The sequence below is a fragment of the Lithobates pipiens genome, unplaced genomic scaffold (assembly GCF_037356315.1).
Source record: "Lithobates pipiens isolate NorthernLeopardFrog02 unplaced genomic scaffold, aLitPip1_a1.2 Scaffold_28, whole genome shotgun sequence".
Lineage (NCBI taxonomy): Eukaryota > Metazoa > Chordata > Amphibia > Anura > Ranidae > Lithobates > Lithobates pipiens.
In genome coordinates, this window is record NW_027507789.1 from 141991438 (window position 1) to 142018073 (window position 26636).

The following is a 26636-nucleotide window of genomic DNA, read 5'->3' on the forward strand; positions in this document are numbered from 1 at the left end:
TGTTCCTGGTTCCACAGTTGCAACCTTACCTGTGGTGCCACAGGGGCACTCTGGAATTCTCGCACTGTTCGCCCAGCTGTTGCATTGCACACACTAGCCCCACCTGCCGCCAGCTGCAGACAATGTACAATCAAGCAGCCCATAAATAACAGCACTTTCTGTTACTCAGTGCTCGTTTGTGTGGACTAGCTCCCTAGGTGTATTGATGGCTCTGTGACTCTGATTACCGTGTATGAACTTCTGCCTGAATTCTTGACTACTCTCTAGCCTGCTGATTTTGTACTTCGCTGCCAGCTTGTGTTTGACCTCTGCCTGCCTTACCACTCTCTGGATTTTGATTGTGTACCGCTTTACCTGATCTGTTGCCTACCTGACCTGCCTGACTATATTTTCATCTGAATCCTCAGCACACAAGCTCCACTTCGGACACTACAGGATTGCAGAACAAACTGCACTCCTATGATCTATAGGAGAAGTACAGCCAAAAGAGCTGTGGCTGTACTTCTCCTTTAACTTCCTGCACTCACAAATTGATGCAGACTGTAGTGCTGATGATATCACATCAGGCCGCGTACACACGGGCGGACTGTTCGCCCAACTTTGTCCGCTGAACAGTGTTTGGGCGGACAGTCCGCTCGTGTGTGGGCTTTCAGCGGACAGTTTCAGCGGACAGTTGGACGGACAAGGTCTTTCGGAATTTCCGAAAAACTGTCCGCTGAAACCTTGTTTCAGCGAACAGCCCGCTCGTGTGTAGGCTTGTTCGTCAAACAAAGTTGCGTGCATGCTCAGAAAGGATTTTCACGCCGAAAGCTATAATGCAGTGTATAGGACGTCGTATTTTTCGTCCCGTCGTACGTGCCGTTCACGTCATCGCGCACGGTTTCAGCAAACTGTTCGTCCGTCGTCCTAAGTTTGAGCGGACTGTTTGCTGAAACTGTTGGACGGACAAAGTTGGGCGAACAGTCCGCGCGTGTGTACGCGGCCTCAGTATCACTTTCTGCATCATTGAGGACTACCTCCAGATCGGGGGGGGGGGGGGGACTCAGGGGTTGGGTTCCCTCCCAGCCTCCTTAGTTTAAACCACTTTAATAAATACATAAAAAACATAACAAGGTCCTAATAAAGAAATTATGAACAAAACCACCAAACCTGCAAGTTGTAGGAGGGAGAGAGCTGAGGTTAGATGTTACGTATGTGGTCAAGCTTATTGGCATTCTAAAAAGAAGGTAGGGTGATGGCATGGAGTGTGTAAAACAGGAAAATTTGATTACTGTCTTTATATAATGAAGTTAACCACTTAAGGACCGGGTCTCTTTTTTAGATGTGTTGTTTACAAGTTAAAAACATTTTTGTTTTGCTAGAAAATTACTTAGAACCCCAAACATTATACATTTTTTTTCTAACACCTGTGGCAGCAGGCAGGTAAAGTCACCTGGTTGTATCCAGGATGGGAAATATGTGTGCCCTAGATTCAGGCTTTATGCAGACTTGTACAACTAGAGGGGAAGAGTTAATGAGCCCAGCTGAAGTAAATGGGCTCATTAAGACCTCTACAAAAAACCCCAGCATGCTTAGGGAGATGCTCCATCCTGGAACCAGTTTTGTGTTGTATAGACTGGGGAGTGTGATATCTGTTCTGTTCTGTTCTGTTCTGTGCGGTGAGTTAACGCCTGTGTGGCAAACCTCTACAACAGGGACAGGGACTGGTGCAGCACAAGGCTGCACCCAGTTGTTAGACAGGGAATCTAAGTGTTTAGTTAGAGGTCGAGCTGACCAGGATTTATTTTCATGTTTTATTTTTGTTTGGCTGTTATATGTATCACTGCATGTAGCATAAATAAACCGCTTCTTTTGTTTTTTTGCACCTACAATGCTGTCTGCTGTGCCTGATTTTGTGTTGTGAACCCATCCAGGGGGGTCACACACACCCGCTGCCGAGCTAACCCCTCACACACCCTAGAGAATAAAAATGGCGGTCATTGCAATACTTTCTGTCACACCATATTTGCGCAGCGGTCTTACAAACTTTCTTTTTTAAAATACACTTTTTTCAATTAAAAAATAAGACAACAGTAAAGTTAGCCCAATGTTTTTATATTGTGAAAGATAATGTTATGCTGAGTAAATTGGCACCCAACATGTCACGCTTCAAAATTGCGCCCGCTCATGGAATGGCGACAAACTTTTACCCTTAAAAATCTCCATAGGCGACATTCAAAAAATTCTACAGATTGCATGTTTTGTGTTACAGAGGAGGGCTAGGACCAGAATTCTTGCTCTCGCTCTACCGATCACGGTGATGCCTCACATGTGTGGTTTGAACAGCATTTTGATATACGGACGCTACTCAGGTATGCGTTTGCTTCTGCACGCGAGCTCGGTGGGATGGGGCGTGTTTAAAAAAAAATGTTTTTATTTTCTTATTTATTTTACCTTTTTTAGTTTTACACTGTTTTAAAAAAAAAAAATGGTGTCACTTTTATTCCTATTATAAGGAATGTAATTGTAAAAAATCATGACAGGACCTCTGAAATATGAGATCTGGGGTCAAAAAGACCTCAGATCTCATATTTACACTAAATGCAATAACAAAAAAAAAAAAAAGTCATTTAAAAAAATGAAACATGGCCCTTTAAGAGCTTTGGGCGGAAGTGATGTTTTGATGTCGCTTCTGCCCTGCAGTGTCATGAAGACGGGTATGGGCCATCTTCCCCTCACTCGTCTCCATGCACAGCCACGGGAAGAATCCGATTGCTTCCACTGCTGCTGACGGCTGCGGTAAGCAGGGGAGGCCACTGGATCGCGACGGGGGGCCCTCTCCCACCGCCAATAAAAGTGATCTTGCAGCAAATTTGCCGCAGAGACCACTTTTATCTTGTACCGGACCGCCAGCCGAACATGCCGATACCAGGGTTATGGCAGCTATCTGCTGCCATAACAACGATATCCAAAGAAAAAATAAAGTGCATCGCTTGTTCAATAAATAATAATTAAATAGTCGCACAAGTGAAACGTGCAAAAATGGTGACAATCCAAAACCAAAATAAAGTGGCATTCAAACAAAATCAATATTAACATGTAAATGTGTAATAAACAAATTAATAAAAATTCATTCATATGTGAGTCCATAAATCATAAATAAATGTCCATAGAAATATCAAAAAAATCCAACAGATAGTATGACTTGATTGAATAAAAATAATATACTTGACCACGTGGGACCCGTCACCTTTAATCACCACTAATAAGATGGGGGATTATCAGATCATCAGCGACCCCCTGTTTAACCACTTGCTTACTGGGCACTTAAACCCCCCTCAGTCCCAGACCAATTTTCAGCTTTCAGCGCTGATGCACTTTGAATGACAATTGCGCGGGCATACAACACTGTACCCAAATGAAATTTTTATCATTTTTTTCCCACAAATAGAGCTTTCTTTTGGTGGAATTTAGTTACAGCTCGGAGTTTTATTTTTTGCTAAACAAACTAAAGATGCAAAAAAAAATCAAAAAAAAATCATGTTTTAATAGTTTGTTATAAAATTTTGCAAACGGGTCTTTTTTTTCCTTCATTGAAGTGCGCTGATTAGGCGGCACTGATGGGCTGCATTGGTGGGCACTGATGGGCTGCATTGGTGGGCACTGATGGGCTGCATTGGTGGGCACTGATGGGCTGCATTGGTGGGCACTGATAGGCATAGTTAAGGCGGCACTAATAGGCACAGATAAGGCGGCACTAATAGGCACAGATAAGGCGGCACTGATGGGCACGGATGGGTGGCATACTAGCCGATTACCGGCTCCGTTATATCACATGATCAGCTGTCATTGGCTGACAGCTGATCACGTGATAAGGGGTCGGGATCGACCCCTTGCACGGATCGGTGATCAGGCGAGTCTCATGGATTTGCCGATCGCAGATCACAGAGCGCGCCGCGCGCGCCCCTCAGGGGGCGCGCAGGCCGCTCGTACACGGGACTACGTCTATTGACGTCGTCCCGGAAAAGGAGATCCGCGCTGTAGCCGCCATTTGGCTATAGCGCGGATCTCAAGTGGTTAAAGGAGGTCAGTCAGCACGTATAATGTCACAAATTCCGCCTCCAGACAACCAGATGTGAAAAAACAGGTGTCTCCTATTTGCCAGCGTGAAGGCTCATGCAAAATAAAAAGTGCTCCGAATCATGTAATATGTTTTAACACCAAAAAAAAATTTTTTTTGTTTATTGCATGAGGTACAATGTACAGATAGCATTTAAAATACAAACAGCGTTGAAAACAAAAAATAAAATTGCTAACAGATAAAAAAAAAAACCTGTATGTGGTTTTAACCACTTGCTTACTGGGCACTTAAACCCCCCTCAGTCCCAGACCAATTTTCAGCTTTCAGCGCTGATGCACTTTGAGTGACAATTACGCGGGCATACAACACTGTACCCAAATGAAATTTTTATCATTTTTTTCCCACAAATAGAGCTTTCTTTTGGTGGTATTTAGTTACAGCTCGGAGTTTTATTTTTTGCTAAACAAACAAAAAAAGATGCAAAAAAAAAAAAAAAAAAATCATGTTTTAATAGTTTGTTATAACATTTTGCAAACGGGTCATTTTTCTCCTTCATTGAAGTGCGCTGATTAGGCGGCACTGATAGGCTGCATTGGTGGGCACTGATGGGCTGCATTGGTGGGCACTGATGGGCTGCACTGGTGGGCACTGATAGGCTGCACCGGTGGGCACTGATAGGCATAGTTAAGGCGGCACTAATAGGCACAGATAAGGCGGCACCGATGGGCACAGATAAGGCGGCACTGATGGGCAAAGATGGGCACAGATAAGATGGCACGGATGGGTGGCACGGATGGGTGGCACGGATGGGCACTGATAGGTACCACAGATAGATGGGACTGATGGGCACTGATAGGTGGCACTGATAGGTGGCTCTGATAGGTGGCACTGCTGGGCACTGATGGGCGGCACTGCTGGGCACTGATGGGCGGCACTGGGGTGCAGCACCTTTGAGCAGATTGGGTGGCACTGTGGGTGGCACTGTGGGTGGCACTGTGGGGTGGCACTGTGGGTGGCACTGTGGGCACTATGGGCACTGACGGGGGGCACTGACGGGGGGCACTTACTTTGGCTTTTATTTAATTTCAGGATGGCACTGCGGGAGGCAGGTGGGCACAGGCAGGTGGCAGGTGGTCCCTTGTATTGATGGCCGTGATCGGGACTGATGTCCCGATCACGGCCGCCGGTGATCGGCTTTTTTTTTCTCTCCTCGCGCTGTCAGCGCGAGGAGGAATAATAGCCGATTACCGGCTCCGTTCTATCACATGATCAGCTGTCATTGGCTGACAGCTGATCACGTGATAAGGGGTCGGGATCGACCCCTTACACGGATCGGTGATCAGGCGAGTCTCACGGACTCGCCGATCACAGAGCGCGCCGCGCGCGCCCCTCAGGGGGCGCGCAGGCCGCTCGTAACCGGGACTACGTCAATAGACGTAGTCCCGAAAATGTAGGTCCGCGCTAATGCCGTCATTTGGCAATAGCGCGGATCTGAAGTGGTTAAATTGCGATCGCACATGCGCAGGATGTGTGGGCTACCCAACGATCGTTTCATCACAGGTCGGACATCATCATTTGGTGTTAAAACATATTACACAATTCGGAGCATTTTTATTTTGCATGAGCCTTCAAACTTCACGCTGGCAAATATTTGCGAAGTTTGCGGTGACTGATCACCTGAGCTGCGGAGTCTGCAGATAGGAGACACCCGTTTGTTTTTTTTGTGGCGATTAAAGTTGACGGGTCCCACGTGGTCAAGTATATTATTTTTATTCAATCAAGTCACACTATCTGTTGGATTTTTTTGATATTTATATGGACATTTATTTATGATTTATGGACTCGCATATGAATTCATTATTATAAAAAAAAAAAATTTTATTGGACATTTACATGTTAATATTGATTTCGTTTGAATGGCACTTTATTTTGGTTTTGGATTGTCACCATTTTTGCACGTTTCACTTGTGCGATTATTTAATCATTATTTATTGAACAAGCGCTGCACTTTATTTTTTCCTTTGCATTTCTGTGCCCAGTATCTGGGTTATCGTGTTCAGCTGCTATCGTTCAAGAATATGATCTGAAGGATTGAGTTCTGCCTTTCCTATCATGGCTCACACTACCAGATCTGTGAGTGCCGTTGGGCTTTTCAACACCAGGCATCTGTTTCCCAGATTTTTAGGGCTCACACATGGTTTTCTGTTCACACGCTCTGCAAGTTTTACCAGGTGGAGTTTTCTGACTCCATATAATGCCAGTTTAGGGTGTCAGGGCTACTTTTGAGCATCCCAATGATTTAAGACTCCTGTCTCCCTCAATGGATAGGAAAGAAAATGCGATTTACGTATCCGGTGTTAAATCCTTTTTTTGGAGTCCATTGACAGACACAGTTCCAATCTCACTCTTATGACAAAGCTGAGGTAACAGTGGGGGGTTATGCTCTGGGATGTCATATAGATTTTTTTTTTGTTTACTAGTGTCCAGTCCTCCTGTAGGCAACAGTATAACCTAAAGATTTAAGACGTCCTATGTCCCTCAAATGACTCCAAGAAAAGTATTTTACAGTTGCGATTATTTAATTATTATTGAACAAGCGCTGCACTTTATTTTTTTTCTTTGCATTTCTGTGCCCAGTATCTGGGTTATGGTGTTCAGCTGCTGTTAGTTGGTTAAGTTTAACTGAACGTGGATATTTACCTACTTACATAACAACGATATCCGTCCTCAAAGTGAAGGACGTACATCGTCGTGCCATGGTCCGGAAAAGTGGTTAAACAGCACAGCAGATGAGAATTCATTTTTCTTTACAATATTTTTATAAACAAAAAAATTCCTATTTCTCTTGTCCTGCCTCTTGACCTCTTGAGGGAAACAGGAAGCCCCCACTTTTAATGACCCAACCGATAAGTGCTTGGAAGCCCTTTTCAGCATTTTCGTTGATGGGTCCCTTTACTGTGACTTTACTTTGTCAGATCATGTCTGGCTGGGTGACATTTTTTTTAAAAGAGATCTAACCACTACTGTTGATGTCCCTCTACTTGTGGAATGTGTGGAGCAGATGGCTGTGGCATTGAATTTCAGCTGTGATGACTTTCTGACAAACTCTTTTTTTTTTTTTATTCTTTATTTAAATTTTTCATTTAAGTTGCGTACAAAACATAATCAAGTATTATAAAAGAAAACCATAGGACCAAAATACATTCATACCCTTCAATTTTTCACATTATCCTGGTTTTCTTTCTTTACTTCTCGAGTTCTTCTAAAATATCTCCCTCCCACCCCTCTCCCCACCCCTACCGACCCATTACCTCGTTAAAAATCATAGATTGTCTAAAGATTTTCCAGTATTTCCATTTCACATGGAATCTCTTTCTTTCTCTTTCTTCCTCCATTCCCAGCCCTTCAATACTATACATTTCCTCAACTTTTCCTAGCCATTCCTTTACTTTGGGTGCTTCTATTTCTTTCCATTTTTTCGGAATCAGGCTTTTTGCCACGTTTATTAATGAGCTTGTGAGGGAATTCCTATACTCCTTAATTGGGGTATCTACTGCATGGAATAGGCATAACCATGGGTTCTCAGGTAACTGTATTTTAGCTATTACTTCTATATATCTTATTATTTCTCTCCAATATTCTTTAATCTTGGGGCAATCCCACCATATATGGGCCAAACTTCCCGTTTGTCCACAATTCCTCCAACATTTCCCAGATTGTCCCTCCTGGTACTTTGCCATTATATCTGGGGTCCTATACCATCTTACTAAGATTTTATAATTTGTTTCTATCATCTTACTATTTTCCGTGGATCTGTGCACCATCTTCAATATTTTTTCTATATTTTGGTTTTCACCCCGTGCTCCTATCTCTTCTTCCCATTTTTTAATGAAAGTTGGTACCTCCGCTTCACATTCCCGTCTCAAGACCTTATAAAACTGGGCAATACCTGCCCTTGGGGATTTCCCCTCACATATCCGCTCCAAGGCAGTCAAATTTTCTCCATCTCTAAGCGGTTGTGGTAGTCTTGAGACGAAATGTCTAAGCTGCAGGTATCGCCACTCATTCAAATCCATCCAATCATTTTCTTTCTGTAATATTGCTAGTGTTTTCAATTTCCCCTCTTTAATTATGTGTCGTAATTGCATATTATCTTGTTTTATCCATTTCCCTCCTATTGTACTTTTACCAGGTGCAAAAAAATCATTATCTTTTAAATAAATTAAAGGGGAATTATATTTCCACTTGTTATGTTTGTGTATTCCCTCCCATACTCTAAACACATTTTTTGTGACCAAAGGTGTTGTCTTCCCTAGTGATCTATATTTTAAAGGAGTCCAGATTTCTCTACCTAAATTTGTGCCTGATAAACTGTGTTCTATTTTTCCCCATCTTTTTTTACTTTCTAATTTTGCCCATTCCACCACCCGTGTTAACACTGCTGCTTCGTAATATTTTCTAAAGTCTGGGACATTCAGACCCCCCTCGTCTTTTCCCTTTTGCAAAGTCTTCAGTGGGATTCTAGGTTTCTTGTTGTTCCGGATAAATTTTGAAATTAAAGAATTTATCATTTTAAAATATAGGGGGGGGGGGGGGATATATATTGGTAATAGCTGAAATTTATAAAGGATTTTAGGTTGAATAATCATTTTTAAGGCATTAATTCTTCCTAACCATGACAGGGGCTTTGTTCTCATTCTCCTTATTTCTTCTCTCAATTCTTCTAGAAGGGGGATATAGTTTATTAGGTACATTTTTTTCTATTGATGCAGTCAGTTTAATCCCTAAATATTTAATTTCTTTTTGCCATAGAAATGGGAATTCTCTCTTAATGTCAAGTTCTTCTCTCGGATTTATATTTACGTTTAAGATTTCTGACTTGCTTGGGTTGATTTTAAAGTTAGATAATTCCCCGTATTCCTGTAAAGCCTTTAACAAGTTTGGCATGGAGATTCGTGGGCTAGATACATAAAACAGAATATCATCCGCGAATGCGGCTGTCTTATGTATTTCCCCCTCTATCTCAACCCCCTTTATATCTGGGTTTCTCCTTATCGTCTCCAGGAGTGGCTCCAATGCCAGAACGAACAATAGGGGGGACAGCGGACACCCCTGTATAGTCCCATTGTTCATTCTGAAGGCTGTTGATAGTACCCCATTAACTCTTACCACTGCCTTGGGGTTATTATATAGTGCCTTTATCCACTTCAAAATTTTGGGACCAAACCCCATTCCCCTTAGGGTACCCATCATGAATCCCCAGTCTACTCGGTCAAAAGCTTTCTCAGCATCTATTGATAGGAGTAGACTGGGGATTCTACTCTCCTTCATCCTCTGAAGCAGTAATATTGACCTTACTCCATTATCTTTTCCTTCTCGCCCCTCAATGAATCCCACCTGATCTGCATGGACTAAGCTAGGCATTAACTTCTTTATTCTAGCGGCCAATATTTTTGCGAACAATTTAACGTCCGTATTGAGCAGTGAGATCGGTCTATAGTTTGAGCATTCATTTTTCTTTACAATATTTTTATAAACAAAAAAATTCCTATTTCTCTTGTCCTGCCTCTTGACCTCTTGAGGGAAACAGGAAGCCCCCACTTTTAATGACCCAACCGATAAGTGCTTGGAAGCCCTTTTCAGCATTTTCGTTGATGGGTCCCGCCTTACATCTAATTATGGCTGTGACTTTACTTTGTCAGATCATGTCTGACTGGGTGACATTTTTTTTAAAAGAGATCTAACCACTACTGTTGATGTCCCTCTACTTGTGGAATGTGTGGAGCAGATGGCTGTGGCATTGAATTTCAGCTGTGATGACTTTCTGACAGCCTCTTGATGTCTCCTCTGTGTGTACATGTGTACGGTACTTTGGCTAAAGTCCTGGACTGCAAAGCTATCATACAAGAAGTGTTTGATTTTTCATGCTCTTTGAGAGCAATTCTAAATGTTCTCATTAAAGATGTTGATAAGAGCACACGTCTTCTAAGTGGAAGAGCCTCATGCCGCGTACACATGATTGGAATTTCGGCCAGAAAAAGACCGATGAGAGCTTTTCATCGGAAAATGCGACCATGTCTATGCTCCATCTGAATTTAGCTGTCCGAATTTCTGCCAGCCAAAAATTTCAAAATTTTCTATCGGAAATTCCGATCCTGTGTATGCAATTCCGACATGCCAAAAATCACGCATGCTCAGATTCAACTACTAGACAGAAGCTATTGGCTACTGGCTATTGAACTTCCTTTTTCTAGTCCTGTCGTACGTGTTGTACGTCACCGCGTTCTAAACGATTGGAATTTGGTGTGACCGTGTGTAGGCAGGACAGCTTGAGGGGAAGTCTGTTGGAATTCTGTCGAGAAAACCATCAGAGCTTTTTCCGATGAGAATTCCGATCGTGTGTACGCGCCATCAGAAGCACACTGCAAAGTCATCTTCCTCTCTAAAAAATCATCCCCTTGACTTCAATCTCAAGGCCCCCCAAGCTTTGCTGCTCATCCACTTGCAAAGTCTGGCAATCCAAGTCTGTCCAAAATTCAGACTTTCCATGAAAATGTGGCCCCATGTTTCAGGAAGGGGGGTGCACCCTTGTAGGCGCTAAGGCATTTTGCCTGCCAATTGCTTGGATGCAGTAGGTTGTGTCCCAGGCCTAAAAACTCCAGTTTCATTCCCTGCCCTTGTTTTCTCTTTTCAAAGCTTCCTTTGTCTTCTCACAGAACCAGATCTCAATGAGGCCCTTTCATGCCCTCTGGAATAAGGTGTCATGACTCTTTTCTCTCCTACAAAGCAGTTTCAGAGGTTTTACTTCAATCTGTTCACTGTCCCAAAACCCAAAGGAAACATTAGTGCATCCTGGATCTTTCTGATCTCAGGTTCGAATGCTTCAGTTGCGATGCCATTTGGCTCACGGATATTGTATGCAGGTGGTAGACTCTATCAAAGTTGTCCCCTTTGCCCAATTATACTGCAGACCTCTGCAACACAATATTCTGTCATCGTAGAACAAAATCAGTCTGATCCCTTGACAGGCAGATTTGGTAAATACCAAGGACCAGGATATTCCTGGCTTGCTGGCTCAGGAATTTAGCTCTTAGTTGGGGCAGTCCTTTCTTCCTATCTTTTGAAAGGTTCTAAGGGCCATCCACAGTCCGAAGTCACACTTCCCACAACGTCTTTCATTGTGCATTGAAGGCATGTTTCACTTGGTGTGAATCTAGGGGCTTTCATCCCAGGAGTTTCCCTGTGTGACAAATTCTCTCCTTCCTATAGTTAGTTCTGGCTTTTAGGTCTTGGCACCATCCAACGTCATGTCTCTGGTCATTCTATTCTGCTTTAGAGACCGTTGGCCTCTCATTCTCTAAGCCCTTGTACACACGGTCGGACATTGTAATGGAAAATTTCCGATCGGACCGTGTTGTCGGATAATCTGTGTGTGGGCTCCATCGGACTGTTTCTGTCTGAATAGCCGACAGACAAAGTTTTAGAACTGGGCTATAAAACTTTCCAACAACATGATCCAATCGGACTTTGTCCGATTGTGTGTAGAGACTTCTGATCGGACAAAGTGCCACGCATGCTCAGATCAAATTCCTAGACCAAAGCTACTGGCTACTAGCCTGAACATAGTCCCGTCCTAACGAAATAACGTCATCACGTTCCGTACAATCGGATTTTCGACAACTTTGTCAGACCGTATGTATGCAACACAACTTTCGGACAAAATCCGTCGGACAAAATTTTGTTGTCGGAATGTCCGACCGTGTGTACAAGGGCTAAGACTTTTGTGCAGAGGGTATCCTGTGTGATTCCTCCCTTGCATCCACCTGTGACTCTGTGGGATTTGATCATGTTTCAGAACCATTTGAACCCATTAGCGACATTCCTTTCTCTACTCTCTACATACGTCTGAGCTGGCAGCCTTATCTTGCAAAGAACCTTTTTTGGTCTTAAATATGGACGAGAAAGTATTGAGGCACAGGAATTCCTTCATGCTTAGAGTAGCTTCTGCCTTTTACCTTCACTTGGACATGCTTTTCCCATCTCCTTATTCGGCTCCAGATCATTAAAAGGAGATATCCATTCATCTGCTGGATATGGTTCAAGCTATGTGAGTCTATCTCTCAGCCTCTCCTTTCAGGTTACTTTTTTGTTGTTCTGGATGGTCCCCCCAAAAATCTTCCTAGCTTTTCATTCCAGCGTCTGTGTGGTTCAAAGTATCGTTCAAGAATATGATCTCAAGGATTGAGTTCTGCCTTTCCTATCATGGCTCACACTACTAGATCTGTGAGTGTCGTTGGGCTTTTCAACACCAGGCATCTATTTCCCAGATTTTTAAGGCTCACACATGGTTTTCTGTTCACACACTCTGCAAGTTTTACCAGGTGGAGTTTTCTGACTCCATATAATGCCAGTTTCGGGTGTCAGGGCTGCTTTTGAGCATCCCAATGATTTAAGACTCCTGTGTCCCTCAATGGATGAGAAAGAAAATGCGATTTTTTTTGTATCCGGTGTTAAATCCTTTTTTTGGAGTCCATTGAGAGACACAGGTCCAACCCATCTGTAACTCTCACTCTTATGACAAAGCTGAGGTAACAGTGAGGGGTTATGCTCTGGGATGTCATATAGATTTTTTTTTTTGTTTACTAGTGTCCAGTCCCCCTGTAGGCAACAGTATAACCTACAGATTTAAGATGTCCTATGTACCTGAAAGGACTCCAAAAAAAGTATTTTACAGTTGGTACAAACATCCTATTATGTTTCATTGTGTGCTTTTCTGTTTAGTTAAAATAGCATTTTAAGAATTTTAAATTTTAAACCAGGATTTCTCTGTTTATCTCATTAGAACCTGACACAGATTGTGGCCTTTCAGACGCGTATGAAGTATTTGCAGGCTGCGAAAGAAGGAAAATACACCCCAGTTTTCAGCACTTTACAAGCTCTAGAAGCAGAGCAACAGAAGCAAGAAAACCGCATGCATACAGTCAGCACTATCATTCACCAGATCCAGCAGGAATACCCACAGTATCAGAATGCCTTGCACAGTATAAGTCTTGCACTGGAAGCAAGGCTTGGCCCTCAGGAAGGTGTGTCAGGGAGGGCTCCATGAACAAGATCCATAGCAAAAATACAATAAAGAAATTTAATATATAGATTGCATACAGTAAAAAAATACTTCAATGATATATTAGTTAAAGAATATCTAAGGCCAGTTATTTTTCATTTTGAATAAAGTAGGGAATCAACCCTGTTTGTTTATTTGTCATCTGTTTTTGAGTGAGTTTTCCTTTAACCTTTACTGGAAACACAACAGGAAGTGTGAGGAAATCTCTCCAGAGTGAAGTGAAATGCCCACTTAGACAGTTGCCACAAAGACTGAAAGTGAGGGAAAATCCCAAAGTTTGAGTTGCCAGCAGAATAGCAATACAGGAGAAATCTGCCAATGGGGACATTGGGCAGATTTCTCCTATGCAATTCTTTAACAAGAAAAAAAGGTTATTCAAAATATCTAAAGTATAAGGCACATTAGGCATTAAATTTGAAACAAAAGGGATTACCGAGTAGGCGAACTAACAAATATCACAGGAAACAGAAAAACTGTAACTCACATAATATAAAGAAAGATAATTGTCTACATAGGTGTGCTGCGCTATAGAAATAAAAAGAAACCTAGAGCAGAGGAAAAGGAGGGGGAGGTGAGGGGGAAGGGAAAAGCAAAGGGGGCATGGGGAGGGTGACATTGCGGGGGAGAGGAAGGATAAAGGGGGGGTGTGGAAGGGGAAAACAAAGGATAATATGGAGTATAAAGCCCTTAAGGGTAAAAATGGGCATGGATACACAAGGGTATATGCAAATCAGGGCACAGCACCGTGACCAAGTGAAGGGAGCATCTGCATTCGTAGAGCCCAAGTCATCTATCCACCTTGACCAGATTTTGTAAATTATTTTCGGGCAGTTCCGATTAGGGTAAGTGATCTCATACAGTGTTAGAACAGAGTTCAAAACAGAGCGACATGTCGATACTGCGGGTGTTGTGGCCGCTTTTCAATGAAGAAATATCTCCCTCCACGCATAGAAGGTGTTAAAACCTAAAAATAGTTTAGTATACCCGCCTATGTCCTGAGCATCAAAAAGATTTAACAGCATACACTTGGGATCCGGCTCAAGGGTTAGATTAGTAGTCCTATTTAGATCAGCTAGGACCACTGACCAATATAAATAAAGAATTGGACATGACCAGACCATATGTAAAAAAATAAGCAACCTGTGCACTGCACTTAGGGCAAGATACCCGAACAGATGGGTTCCTAGGGCCTATTTAACCCAAAAAGGATAACAGCTATGTAAAAGTTTTATGTGGAGGAAATTATCTCTGGCTGATATCATATATATATATATAACAAAATAAGACAAACATTCCTCCTCTGTCAAACTGGGGAGGTCCACTTGCCATTTATCAAAGGTCCTTTCTAATTTATAAGTAGGGGCTATAGAGAGGGGGAAGTATAAAGAAGACAAGGGCTTGTCTAATATCCTAGCGGTGACTAATCTCTCTACTGGATCAGATTGCAAGGTGAGAGAGGGTGGGAACTGTCTATAAAAGGCATGTCGAAGCTGAAAATATCTAAAATATATCTACTGTGGTAGAGCATACTTAGCCTTGAGGTCGGGAAATGAGCATAGCCTGCCATCTAAGACAACATGTTTTAGACCCACTATCCCCCTAGTAGATCACACTTGAGGATTGGAGGGTTGGATTATCTCAGAGGGGAATATGAGGAGAGAATGTCCCTGAAGAGCTATAGTGGGCTCTAGCCCTATGCCACACAGAAACAGGTCCATAACCCCAGGGTGAGACCCAGCACCGCGGAACACCAGATTGCTAAGGGTGGAATATGAACCTATAATAGCTGCCTCCAGAGTTACAGCAGGGTTATCTCTAGGCTGGGAGAACCTCCACCTTACCGTCACCAGAATTGCTGCCCAGAAATAAACTTGAAAATTGGGTAGAGACAGGCCCTCCTGTGTGATAGGCAACTGGAGAGCAGAGAAGACCAAACGTGGAGGTCTCCCATTCCACACAAAGTTGGATATAATAGCATTCAGTTTATCAAAGAAAGCAGTTGGGGGCAAAAGAGGAGAATTACGAAAAAGGTATAGAAACTTAGGTAAATAGACCATCATTATGAGGTTCACTCTACCCAATAGAGTGAGAGGAAGAGACCTCCAGGCCACGCACTTCTGGGAGAAAGTCCTCAGTAACGGCAATAGATTTAGGTTGAAGTATGAGGACAAAGGGGCCTGCACTACCACGCCCAGATCTATAAATTCAGTAACCCAAGCTAACGGGGTATTAGTGTGGGGAAAGGGGGCCTGAGTGGTGCAAAGGGAACAGGAGTGACTCACCAATTGACCCTGATACCTGAGAAAGACTCAAAAGGTATCAATAATTTGGAGGGCCACAGGTAGGGAGGAGAAGGCATCTCTCAAAAAATAAGAGGGTGTCTTCTGCTTACAAGGAGATCTTTTCTACCACCTCCCCCACCTGGATGCCCTCGACCAAGGAGGCAGACCTAATGCATGCTGCCAAAGGCTCCACATGTGCAAATTATACCTGATCTATGCCAATCAGTGCCCACAAATGGGCACTGACTGGCACCACTATATAACGTGATGCCCAGTAATGCCACCCATCAGTGTCAGTGCCACCAATCCCTGTCATCAGTGCCCACCTATCAGTGCCTATCCATGCTACCTATCAGTGCCCCCTATAAGTACCCATCAGTGCCACCTTAGTGCCTGTCAGTGCAGCCATATCAGTGCCATTGTGCTATCGTCATTGAAGAAGAAAACATACTTATTTACAAAAAATTTTAACAAAAACAAAGAAAAACTTTTTTTTTTCTGTATTTTTTTATTTTTTTATTTGTTGCGCAAAAAATACAAACCGCAGAGGTCGTCAAATACCACCAAAAGAAAGCTCTATTTATGGGAACAAAATTATAAAAAATTTGTTTGGGTACAGTGTAGCATGACCGCGCAATTGTCATTCAAATTACGACAGCACTGAAAGCTGAAAATTGGCTTGGGCAGGAAGGTGTCTAAGTACCTGGTATTGAAGTGGTTAACCACTTGCCGACCGCCGCACGCCGATGTACGTCGGCAGAATGGCACGGGCAGGCATATTGGCGTACAGGTACGTCCATGCCTTCCAGCGGGTGGGGGGCCCCGGTGCCAGCGGCGGCCGGATTCCGTGCAGGAGTGATCCGGGATGAGGGGGCGGCCATTCATTCATGGCCACCCCCTCGCGATCGCTCCTGACGAATGAAATGCTTCCCCTACATCACTTCCTCTACTGTATTGTAAACACAGGCAGAGGAAGGGATGTAATCTCTCCTCGTTCTTTTTCGTTCCGGCACCGAGGAGAGATGATCAGTGAGTTGCACCAACACACTACACTAACAGTAGAACATGCCAGGCACACTTTCACCCCCCGATCACCCCTGCACCCCCAGTCACAGTGACACCAATTGCAATAACTGTTAGAGCAGTTAGGGTTAGCCCCATAATCACCCCCCGTCGCCAGTGTCACTAATAAGCGATCGTTTTTCTGATCGCTGTATTAGTGTCACAGGTGACGCTAGTTAGGCAGGTAGGTATTTAGGTTCACCGCAGCTTTTTATAGCGTCAGGGACCCCCATATACTACCGCATAAAGCCCCCTGATTGCCCCCTAGTTAACCCTTTCACCAGTGATCACCATATAACTGTTACAGGTGACGCTGGTTGGTTGGTTATTTTTTTATAGTTTCAGGGCACCCGCCATTGATTACCTAATAAAGGTTTAACCCCCTGATCACCCGGCGGGTGATATAAGTTTGAGGGTCAGATAGGGTCTGCGTCGCCCCAGGCAGTGTCAGGTTAGTGCCAGTACCGCTAACACCCACGCGCAAAGCATACACCTCCCTTAGTAATATAGTATCTGAACAGATCAATTATCTGATCTGATCAGATCTATATTAGCGTCGCCAGCAGTTTAGGTTTCCCAAAAACGCATTGTTAGCGGGATCAGCACAGATACCTGCGTTTAGCCCCTCCACCCAGCCCACCCAAGTGCAGTATCGATCGATCACTGTCACTTACAAAACACTAAACACATAACTGCAGACAATGAACTCTGTCGTCCTCGTGGAGACCCTGCATACGACCTTAGAAAGCCTGAAGGCGGTGCTTGGCTTTCGGGGCCCCGTACGCAGCTAGGCTCCCAAAAAATCCCATACATGTGGTATCCCCATACTCAGGAGAAGCAGCAGAATTTATTTTGGAGTGTCATTTCACATATGCCCATAGCATGTGTGAGCAATATATCATTTAGTGACAACTTTGTGAAAAACTTGTGGCAAAATATAAAATATTCCATGGACTCAACATGCCTCTCAGCAAATAGCTTGGGGTGTCTACTTTCTAAAATGGGGTCATTTGGGGGGGGGGGGGGGTTGTGCCATCTTGGCATTTTATGGCCTTCAAAACTCTGATAGGTAGTGAGGAGTGAAAATTACAAATGTATGCCGTTAGAAATCCTGAAGGCGGTGCTTGGCTTTCGGGGCCCCGTACGTGGCTAGGCTTCCAAAAAGTCGACCACATGTGGTATCCCCGTACTCAGGAGAAGCAGCAGAATGTATTTTGGGGTACAATTCCACATATAACCATGGCATGTGTGAGCAATATATCATTTAGTGACAACTTTGTGAAAAAAAATTTTTTTTTTTTTTTTGTCATTATTCAAATCGCTTGAGGCAAAAAAATTAAATATTCAATGGGCTCAACATGCCTCTTATCAATTTCCTTAGGGTGTCTACTTTCCAAAATGGGGTCATTTGGGGGGGGGGGGGGGGTTTGTACTGCCCTGCCATTTTAGCACCTCAAGAAATGAGATAGGCAGTCATAACCTAAAAGCTGCGTAAATTCCAGAAAATGTACCTTGGTTTGTAGACGTGACAACGTTTGCGCAAACCAATAAATATACACTTATTTACTTTTTTTTTTTACCAAAGACATGTGGCTGAATACATTTTGGCCTAAATGTATGACTAAAATTGAGTTTATTGGATTTTTCTAATAACAAAAATTAGAAAATATAATTTCTTTCAAAATTTTTGGTCTTTTTACGTTTATATCACAAAAAATAAAAATGTCAGAGTCAGTCAAATACCTTTAAAAGAAAGCTCTATTTGTGGGAAAAAAAGGACGCAAATTTTGTTTGGGTACAACATTGCATGACCGCGCAATTACCAGTTAAAGCAGCGCAGTGCCAAATTGTAAAAAGAACTCTGGTCATTGACCAGCAAAATGGTCCGGTCTGAAAGTGGTTAAAGGAATAGGATCCAATTTTTTTTTAAGGTTACAAACACTTTAAGAGTGTTGAGACAAACCATTTACCACTGGCAGGGGTGATTACAATTATCACATTTTAATTATTCATGTAAAACCTTTATCCCAAAAGAAAAAAAAAAGAAACTGTTGCTATAACTGCAGTGTCAGCTGTAGTTTGGCTTCAATTTGTTAGTGTATCTAAATCTGCTATTACATCTAACATTCCCCTTTTCCCAGACCCTGCTTTCTACTGCCTCCCTGTGTTCCTTCATTCAGAGTAGAGGCCTGCTAATACAGGAGGTGTGTTACTGACCAGATCACCAGGTGAAAATAGAGGGGAAAAAAGCCAAAAAAAAGATAACTAATGCTGCAACATTTTACATTTTTGGTTTTGGGTTTAGTCTCAAAAAGGGAAAATGTTATCAAAGTATTATACCTTGCTAATAATATTACTATGTGAAAAACTTCTTTAAAGACCTGTGAGGAAAAAGCAGCAACACAAACATGCAATATAATCATGTAAAGAAAGGAATAGTCACGCTAATAAAAAGTGAACATATAAATCTAAAAACCAAACATATTATAAATCATTTTAACAATGCAGTGCATGAAATCGATGAGAAATGAAAGGTGATTTGTAAAGCAATGTCTCTACAAAGTGATAAGTAGACCAAGCCCTGTGGCGATACAGATCTGGAAAGATGGAGAAAATTTTCAGGGGTTTCACCACCACCAAAGCAAAAAGCTGAAACTCTCCGTGAGGTAAACACCGGAAGAAATGGAAACTTACCAGAAGGAGTAGACCTCCTGTTGTAGCGGGTCACACACACCTGCAGATATAACCCCCTGCAGGGTCTGAGATGGATCCTGGCTCTAAAGTGTGTAGGTGAACTCTGGGCATCCTCCTCAATGAATGGCTGCCATCTGTCCCCCTTCCTCGAAAGCACAATCTCCCATATGAGCATGGAGAATATAGAAGAACAAAGGGCTCCAATAGTGCGTTATTGTTTTTTCAAACAAAGCTCATTTATTGTATAAACATTTTAAGTTGGATGTACAAAAACATTGTAAAAACACTTGCCGGCAATAAAATTCAAAAGAACACCCGCACTTCCGGGGTCACTTGGGGCTTGATGACGTCAGTGTGTAGCACAAAAAGGGAAAAACATTAGGGAGAAGACAGGCCGAACACTCCAGTGGTGATATTTGTTCTAGTCAGGGGCGTAACTATAGGGGGTGCAGCAGTTGCGATCGCAACTGGGCCCTGTGATGCAGGGGGCCCATGCAGCCCCCTCTACATATGGCCGGCAGCAGCATAGGCAGCTAGGGGTACCAGTGCACCATGCACATGGGTGGCTGGAGGTGGAGGGTGACTAGCAGAGCTCCATGCTTGACTATCGCACTGGCTGCTCTTTAGTTGTGCATTCCCCGCATGACCTGTGTCCTTGGCCGGCTACTCAGAGTACCCCTCTCTTGCTCCATGCATTGCCGCTCAGTCTGATGTCTGTTCTCCCATCCAGAGTCCCGCCCCCCCTGAATCCGGCCCACACTGCACTTCATACTTCTCCCGGGTAAACAAACTTTAAGCACACAGATGCAGTGCAGCCCTATGAGAGCCGGCTCCCCGGAGGATACTGCAGGCTTGTCTGCCAGCCCCCCTCCTCTCCCATCATACACAGATGATGAAAGGTCTTTCTGGGAGATATGCTGATCGCTTGTCCAGCACACTGGATGGAGCCAAGGCCAACATGGATGAGTGCATGGCCTACAGCTTGGTCATGGTGATTGAGAGGACCCCATCCCCCACACACCATTACATACCCCCTCCATCTCCCCCTGGGGACAGGGACTCGTTCTCATGTGGGGACAGGAACCCCCACCTCCCCTGGAGACAGGGACCCCTTCTCACCTGGGGGCAGTAACTTCATCTGCCCTGGAGAAAAGGACCTCATCTCTTCTGGGGACAGGGACCTCAACCTGCCTAGGGACAGACCTAAAAATAAAAAAAAACAATAAAAAAAAACTACTGATACCAGTGGTGGAACTACAGGGCTCACAAAGGTCATACCTGTGACCACGCCCTGGAGTTCAGGGGGGCCCTTCATGGTTTCTTGCATCGGGGCCCTGAAGGTTCTTGTTACGCCACTGGTTCTAGTTAACATTAAGTTTAAGCCGGTGGATCGCAAACACCTTGTGGGAAGATTTATTTTTGAAGACTTTCCTTTACCAACAATGTCTGTATACACTTGTATAGCATATACATTTGAATTATGACCCATTGTACACTGGCACATTTGCTTAACACAAGCTTCAGATAACTTGAGCACAGTACCAAACTGCAAATAGACATACAAAGAATATCTGTGTCCATTCCCCCTAAATGGTTGAATTTATATATGAATTACAAAATAAAAAATGTCAATTAAACACTACTGTATTGTGTCTGTTTCTTTTCCTTCTAAAGAAAAGCTGTATATGGAAATCTAGGCTAGAACTAACTAAACTTAAAACGGCACCCATCCACGTTCTGAAAACCTATGCTAACTACCCTGTAGAAGGAAGATGAGTATACTTACATATTCTCAAAATGTTATGATCCAGCCACGTGATTGACTGTCAGCGGTTAACTTCAGGGGAAAGGAGGGAAAGCCGAAAACAGATGCCCTATAGTAAGCCTGTGGGTGACACCACCAAGGCATGTCATCCATTGTTGGCCAACTCCCCTCTTCAGTGAAGCCGACCGCTGGGAAAATCATGTGACCAGAGCACTCTGAGAATAGGTAAGTATATGTACCTTCCTTTTACAGTATAGGTAATATAAGAAGTGGAAGGAGAGGTGAGGGAGCAGTTTTTAAGCTTAGTTAGTCTGCCCTCTAATTTTAATACACCCATGGAAATTGTAAACTTTTTCTACATATTTGAGCAGGCAATTATTAGATCTGCTATCTATAAAGTGCAAGTGCTGTGATCAGTCTCGTGATCTCCACTGTCCTGCAGGATTCTGCAAAGTGGTCCAAAGGTCTGGGATGAGATGTAACCAGGCTGGGTCACCTTTCCGTCCAGAGATGCAGAGATCTCCACTCTAACCCCTTCCAGTGACGTCACTTCGGCTACCACGATCCACGCTGTTTAGCGTGAAGACCTCTGCATCTCTGGACAGAAAGGTGCACCAGCCTGGTTACATCTCATCCCAGCCCTTTGGATCGCTTGCGGAATCCTGCAGGTTGGTGGAGATCGCAAGACTGATCAATATAGTGATAAGCATGAGTTACTGCTTCTTGTAAGTGTTCTGGTACCTGTGCAATAAATGCTGACATTCTAAACACTACACTTAGGTGGTGCCTCTCCTTCTCTTTAGAAGACATGACAGGTGTGTCATTAATTCTTAATGGTACCCCATACATTGCCTTGACATACGTGGAGTGTTTTTGGTAAGCTGCAATTTAAAAAAAGGGTTGGGAACTTTTTTCCCTTCATTTTTGCATGTAGATCAGCCAATTGAAAGGAATGGGCTGCCCTAAGCACAGCACACAGCCCAACAGATGTGAAACAAGGGCTTATTCACATGTGAGGTTGGGGGAAGTAAAAACATCCTGTGAGCCATTTTTACCACCCCCATAGCCCCCCCCCCCTTTAGCTGCAAAGTCAGCTGCTGGGGGTGTACATATACTGTGGGTATGGCTGGAAGTATACCTCCAGGTGAATGGGGCTGCCACTGCAACCACCCCTCAGTTGTCCACATCGCATCTGGTTGCAGCATGGGGATACTGCATTTAGGGGGTTAAAAGAGGCAGTAGGGATATATATCTTTTCATGTGACAACACTGAAGAAATAACACTTTGCTGCTGTAAAGTAGTGAGTGTACAGCTTGCATAACTGTAAATTTGCTGTCCCCTCAAAATAACTCAACACACAGCCATTAATGTGTAAACCACTGGCAACAAAAGTGAGCACACCCCTACGTGAAAATGTCCGAATTGAGCTCAAAGTGTCAATATTTTATGTGGCCACCATTATTTTCCAGCACTGCCTGAAACCTCTTGGGCATGGAGTTCACCAGAGCTTCACAAGTTGCCACTGGAGTCCTTGTCCACTTCTCCATGATGACATCACAGAGCTGGTGGATGTTAGAGACCTTGCACTCCTTTACCTTTCGTTTGACGATGCCCCACAGATGCTCAATAGGGTTTAGGTCTGGAGATATGCTTGGCCAGTCAATTACCTTTGCCCTCAGCTTCTTTAGCAAGGCAGTGATCGTCTTGGAGGTGTGTTTTGGGGTCGTTATCATGTTGGAATACTGCCCTGCAGCCCAGTCTCCGGAGGGAGGGGATCATGCTCTGGCTCAGTATGTCACAGTACATGTTGGCATTCATGGTTCCCTCAATGAACTGTAGCTCCCCAGTGCCAGCAGCACTCATGCAGCGCTGGACAATGACACTCCCACCACCATGCTTGACTGTAGGCACACATGTCTTTGTACTCCTCACCTGGCTGCACACCACACACGCTTGACATCATCTGAACCTAATAAGTTTATCTTGGTCTCATCAGACCACAGGACATGGCTCTAGAGATCCATGTCATTACTCTGCTTTTCTTCAGCAAACTGTTTGCGGGCTTTCTTGTTCATCATCTTTAGAAGAGGCTTCCTTCAGGGATGACAGTAATGCAGACCAATTTGATGCAGTGTGCAGCGTATGGTCTGAGTACTGACAGGCTGACCCTCCCACCTCTTCAACCTCTGCAGTAATGCTGGCACCAATCATACATCTATTTCCCAGACAATCCCTGGATATGACACTGAGTAGGGATGAGCCGAACACCCCCTGGTTCGGTTCACACCAGAACCTGCGAACGGACTGAAAATTTGCATAAACTTTAGAATCCTATTAACCACTTAAGGACCGCCGCATGTAAATATACGTCAGCACAATGGCATGGACAGGCACAAGCACGTACCCGTACGTGCCTGCCTTCCAGCGGGTGGGGGGTCCGATTGGACCCCCTCCCGCTGGCTGCGGCAGTCCGTTTCACTTCAGGAGCGATCCGGGATGAGGGGATGGCCGTTGGTTTCTGGCCATTCCCTTGCAATCGCTCCTGGCGAATTAGAAGCTTCCCCTGCCTGTGTAGTGTAAACGCAGGCAGGAGGAAGTGATGTCACTCTCCTCGGGGCCGTCTTTTTGACTGGACGGCGAGGAGAGAAGACATAGTAAGTGTGAACCAACACTACACTGACATGTAGGTACACATAGGCACACTGTCACTGGTGATGCTGGATAGCCAGTTAGTTATTTAGTTATTTAGGTTCCCCGTCAGGTTTTTATATAGCGTCAGGGACCCCCATATACTACCTAATAAAGGTTTTAACCCCCTGATAACCCCTAGTTAACCCTTTCACCAGTGATCACCGTATAAGTGTTACGGGTGACTCTGGTTAGTTAGTTTGCTTTTTATAGCATCAGGGCACCCACCATTTATTACCCAATAAAGGTTTAACCCCCTGATCACCCGGCGGGTGATATCAATTAGATTTTAGGGTCAGATAGGGTCTGCATCGCCCCAGGCAGCGCTAGGTTAGTGCCAGTACCGCTAACATCCACACGCAAAGCATACACCTCCCGTAGTGGTATAGTATCTGAACAGATCAATATCTGATCTGATCAGATCTATACTAGCGTCCCCAGCAGTTTAGGTTTCCAAAAAAACGCATTGTTAGCAGGATCAGCCCAGATACCTGCTAGCACCTGCGTTTTGCCCCTCCGCCCAGCCCACCCAAGTGCAGTATCAATTGATCACTGTCACTTACAAAACACTAAACACATAGCTGCAGCGTTCGCAGAGTCAGGCTTGATCCCTGTGATCGCTAACAGTTTTTTTGGTAGCGTTTTATATTTAAATCCTGAAGGTGGTGCTTGGTTTTTGGGGTCCCATACGTGGCTAGGCTCCCAAAAAGTCCCCCACATGTGGTATCCCTGTACTCAGGAGAAGCAGCAGAATATATTTTGGGGTGTAATTTCACTTATGCCCATAGCATGTGGGAGCAATATATCATTTAGTGACAATTTTGTGCAAAAAAAAAAAAAGTTTCTAATATTCCCACAACTTGTGGCAAAATATAAAATATTCCATGGACTCAACATGCCTCTCAGTAAATAGCTTGAGGTGTCTAGTTTCCAAAATGGGGTCAATGGGGGGGGGTGTTATTTTGGCATTTTATGACCTTCGAAACTGTGATAGGTAGTGAGGAGTGAAATCAAAAATTTGCACCCTTAGAAATCCTGAAGGCAGTGATTGGTTTTCGGGGTGCCGTACGCGGCTAGACTCCCAAAAAGTCCCACACATGTGGTATCCCCGTACTCAGGAGAAGCAGCAGAATATATTTTGGGGTGCAATTCCACATATAACTGTGGTATGTGTGAGCAATATATCATTTAGTGACATCTTTTTGTAAACTTTTTTTTTTCTTTTTTTTTGTCATTATTCAATCACTTGGGACAAAAAAAAATATGCAATGGGTTCAACATGCCCCTCAGCAATTTCCTTGGGGTGTCTACTTTCCAAAATGGGGTCATTTGGGGGGGGGGGGGTGTAACGCCCTGCCAGTGTGAGCAATATATCATTTAGTGACAACTTTTTGTAAACTTTTTTTTTTCTTTTTTTTTGTCATTATTCAATCACTTGGGACAAAAAAAAATATGCAATGGGTTCAACATGCCCCTCAGCAATTTCCTTGGGGTGTCTACTTTCCAAAATGGGGTCATTTGGGGGGGGGGGGGGTTGTAACGCCCTGCCATTTTAGCACCTCAAGAAATGAGATAGGCAGTCATAAATTAAAAGCTGTGTAAATTCCAGAAAATGTACTCTAGTTTGTAAACACTATAACTTTTGCGCAAACCAATAAATATACTCTTATTGACATTTTTTTTTACTAAAGACATGTGGCTGAATACATTTTGGCCTAAATGTATGACTAAAATTGAGATTATTCAATTTTTCTTATAACAAAAAGTAGAAAATATCTTTTTTTTTCAAAATTTTCAGTCTTTTTCCTTTTATATCGTAAAAAATAAAAATCGCAGAGGCAATCAAATACCATCAAAAGAAAGCTCTATTTGTGGGAAGAAATGGACGCAAATTTTGTTTGGGTATAACATTGCATGACCGTGCAATTAAAAGTTAAAGCAGTGCAGTGCGAAATTGTAAAAAGACCTCTGGTCCTTAGGCTGACAATTGGTCCGGGGCTTAAAGCGGAGGTCCACCCTAAAGTGGACCTTCCGCTCATCGGAACCCTTCCCCCCTCCGGCGCCACAATTGGCACCTTTCAGGGGGGAGGGGGGTGCAGATACCTGTACAGTACAGGTATCTGCACCCACTTCCGGGATAGCTCTCTGCGGAAAGGGGCGTAGATTACGCCCCTTTCCACAAGTGCCCCGCTGCCTGCTGGGAAACACACAGATCCCAGAGGCAGCGGGGACCGTCCTTATTGCGCAGCGCAACTCGCGAATGCGCAGTAGGGAACCGTGAAATGAAGCCGAAAGGCTCCATTTCCTGATTCCCATACCCAAGATGGCGGCGGCAGGACCCGAGAGACGATCTAGAGATCGGCTTCGGGTGCCGACATCGCGGGCGCGCTGGACAGGTAAGTGTCACTATTTTAAAAGTCAGCAGCTGCAGTATTTGTAGCTGCTGGCTTTAAAAAAAAAAAAAAAAAAACGCGGAGTCCCGGCGGACTCCCGCTTTAAGTTGTTAAAGTCTATGGGACGTGAATGTTCGAAATCAAAAGAGCTAATTTTAAAGGCTAATATGTAAGTTATTGTTCTAAAAAGGGTTTGGGGACCCGGCTCCTGCCCCAGAGGACATGTATAAATACAAAAAATTGTTTTAAAAACTGCCTTTTTCGGGAGCATGGATTTTAATGATGCTTAAAGTGAAAAAAAGTGAAATATTCCTTTAAATATCATGCCTGGGGGTATCTATAATATGCCTGTGGAGTGGCACGTGTTTCCCATGTTTAGAACAGTCCCTGCACAAAATGATATTTCTAACGAAAAATAAGTAATTTAAAACTGCTTGCGGTTTTCATGTAATGTCTGGTTCCGGCAATATGTATGAAAATCATAGGTAGCCCCCCTGCCCATTACCAGCCCCTTTGGGTCTTGTATGGATATTAAGGGGAACCCCATACCCAAATTAAAAAATGTAAAGA

At 43.7% G+C, this 26636-nt stretch overlaps 1 protein-coding gene across 2 annotated transcripts in view; it reads left to right on the plus strand.

Moving 5' to 3' along the window:
- CCDC40 (coiled-coil domain 40 molecular ruler complex subunit) overlaps positions 1-13322 on the plus strand; it is a 188852-nt gene extending 175530 nt beyond the window's left edge. For both annotated transcript variants that reach the window (XM_077459623.1, XM_077459625.1), the window contains exon 19: positions 12903-13322. In XM_077459623.1, the coding sequence (XP_077315749.1) occupies positions 12903-13166 (264 nt within the window). In that variant the 3' untranslated portion in view covers positions 13167-13322. The remainder of the gene's footprint in view (positions 1-12902) is intronic.
- Positions 13323-26636: the final 13314 nt, after the last annotated feature.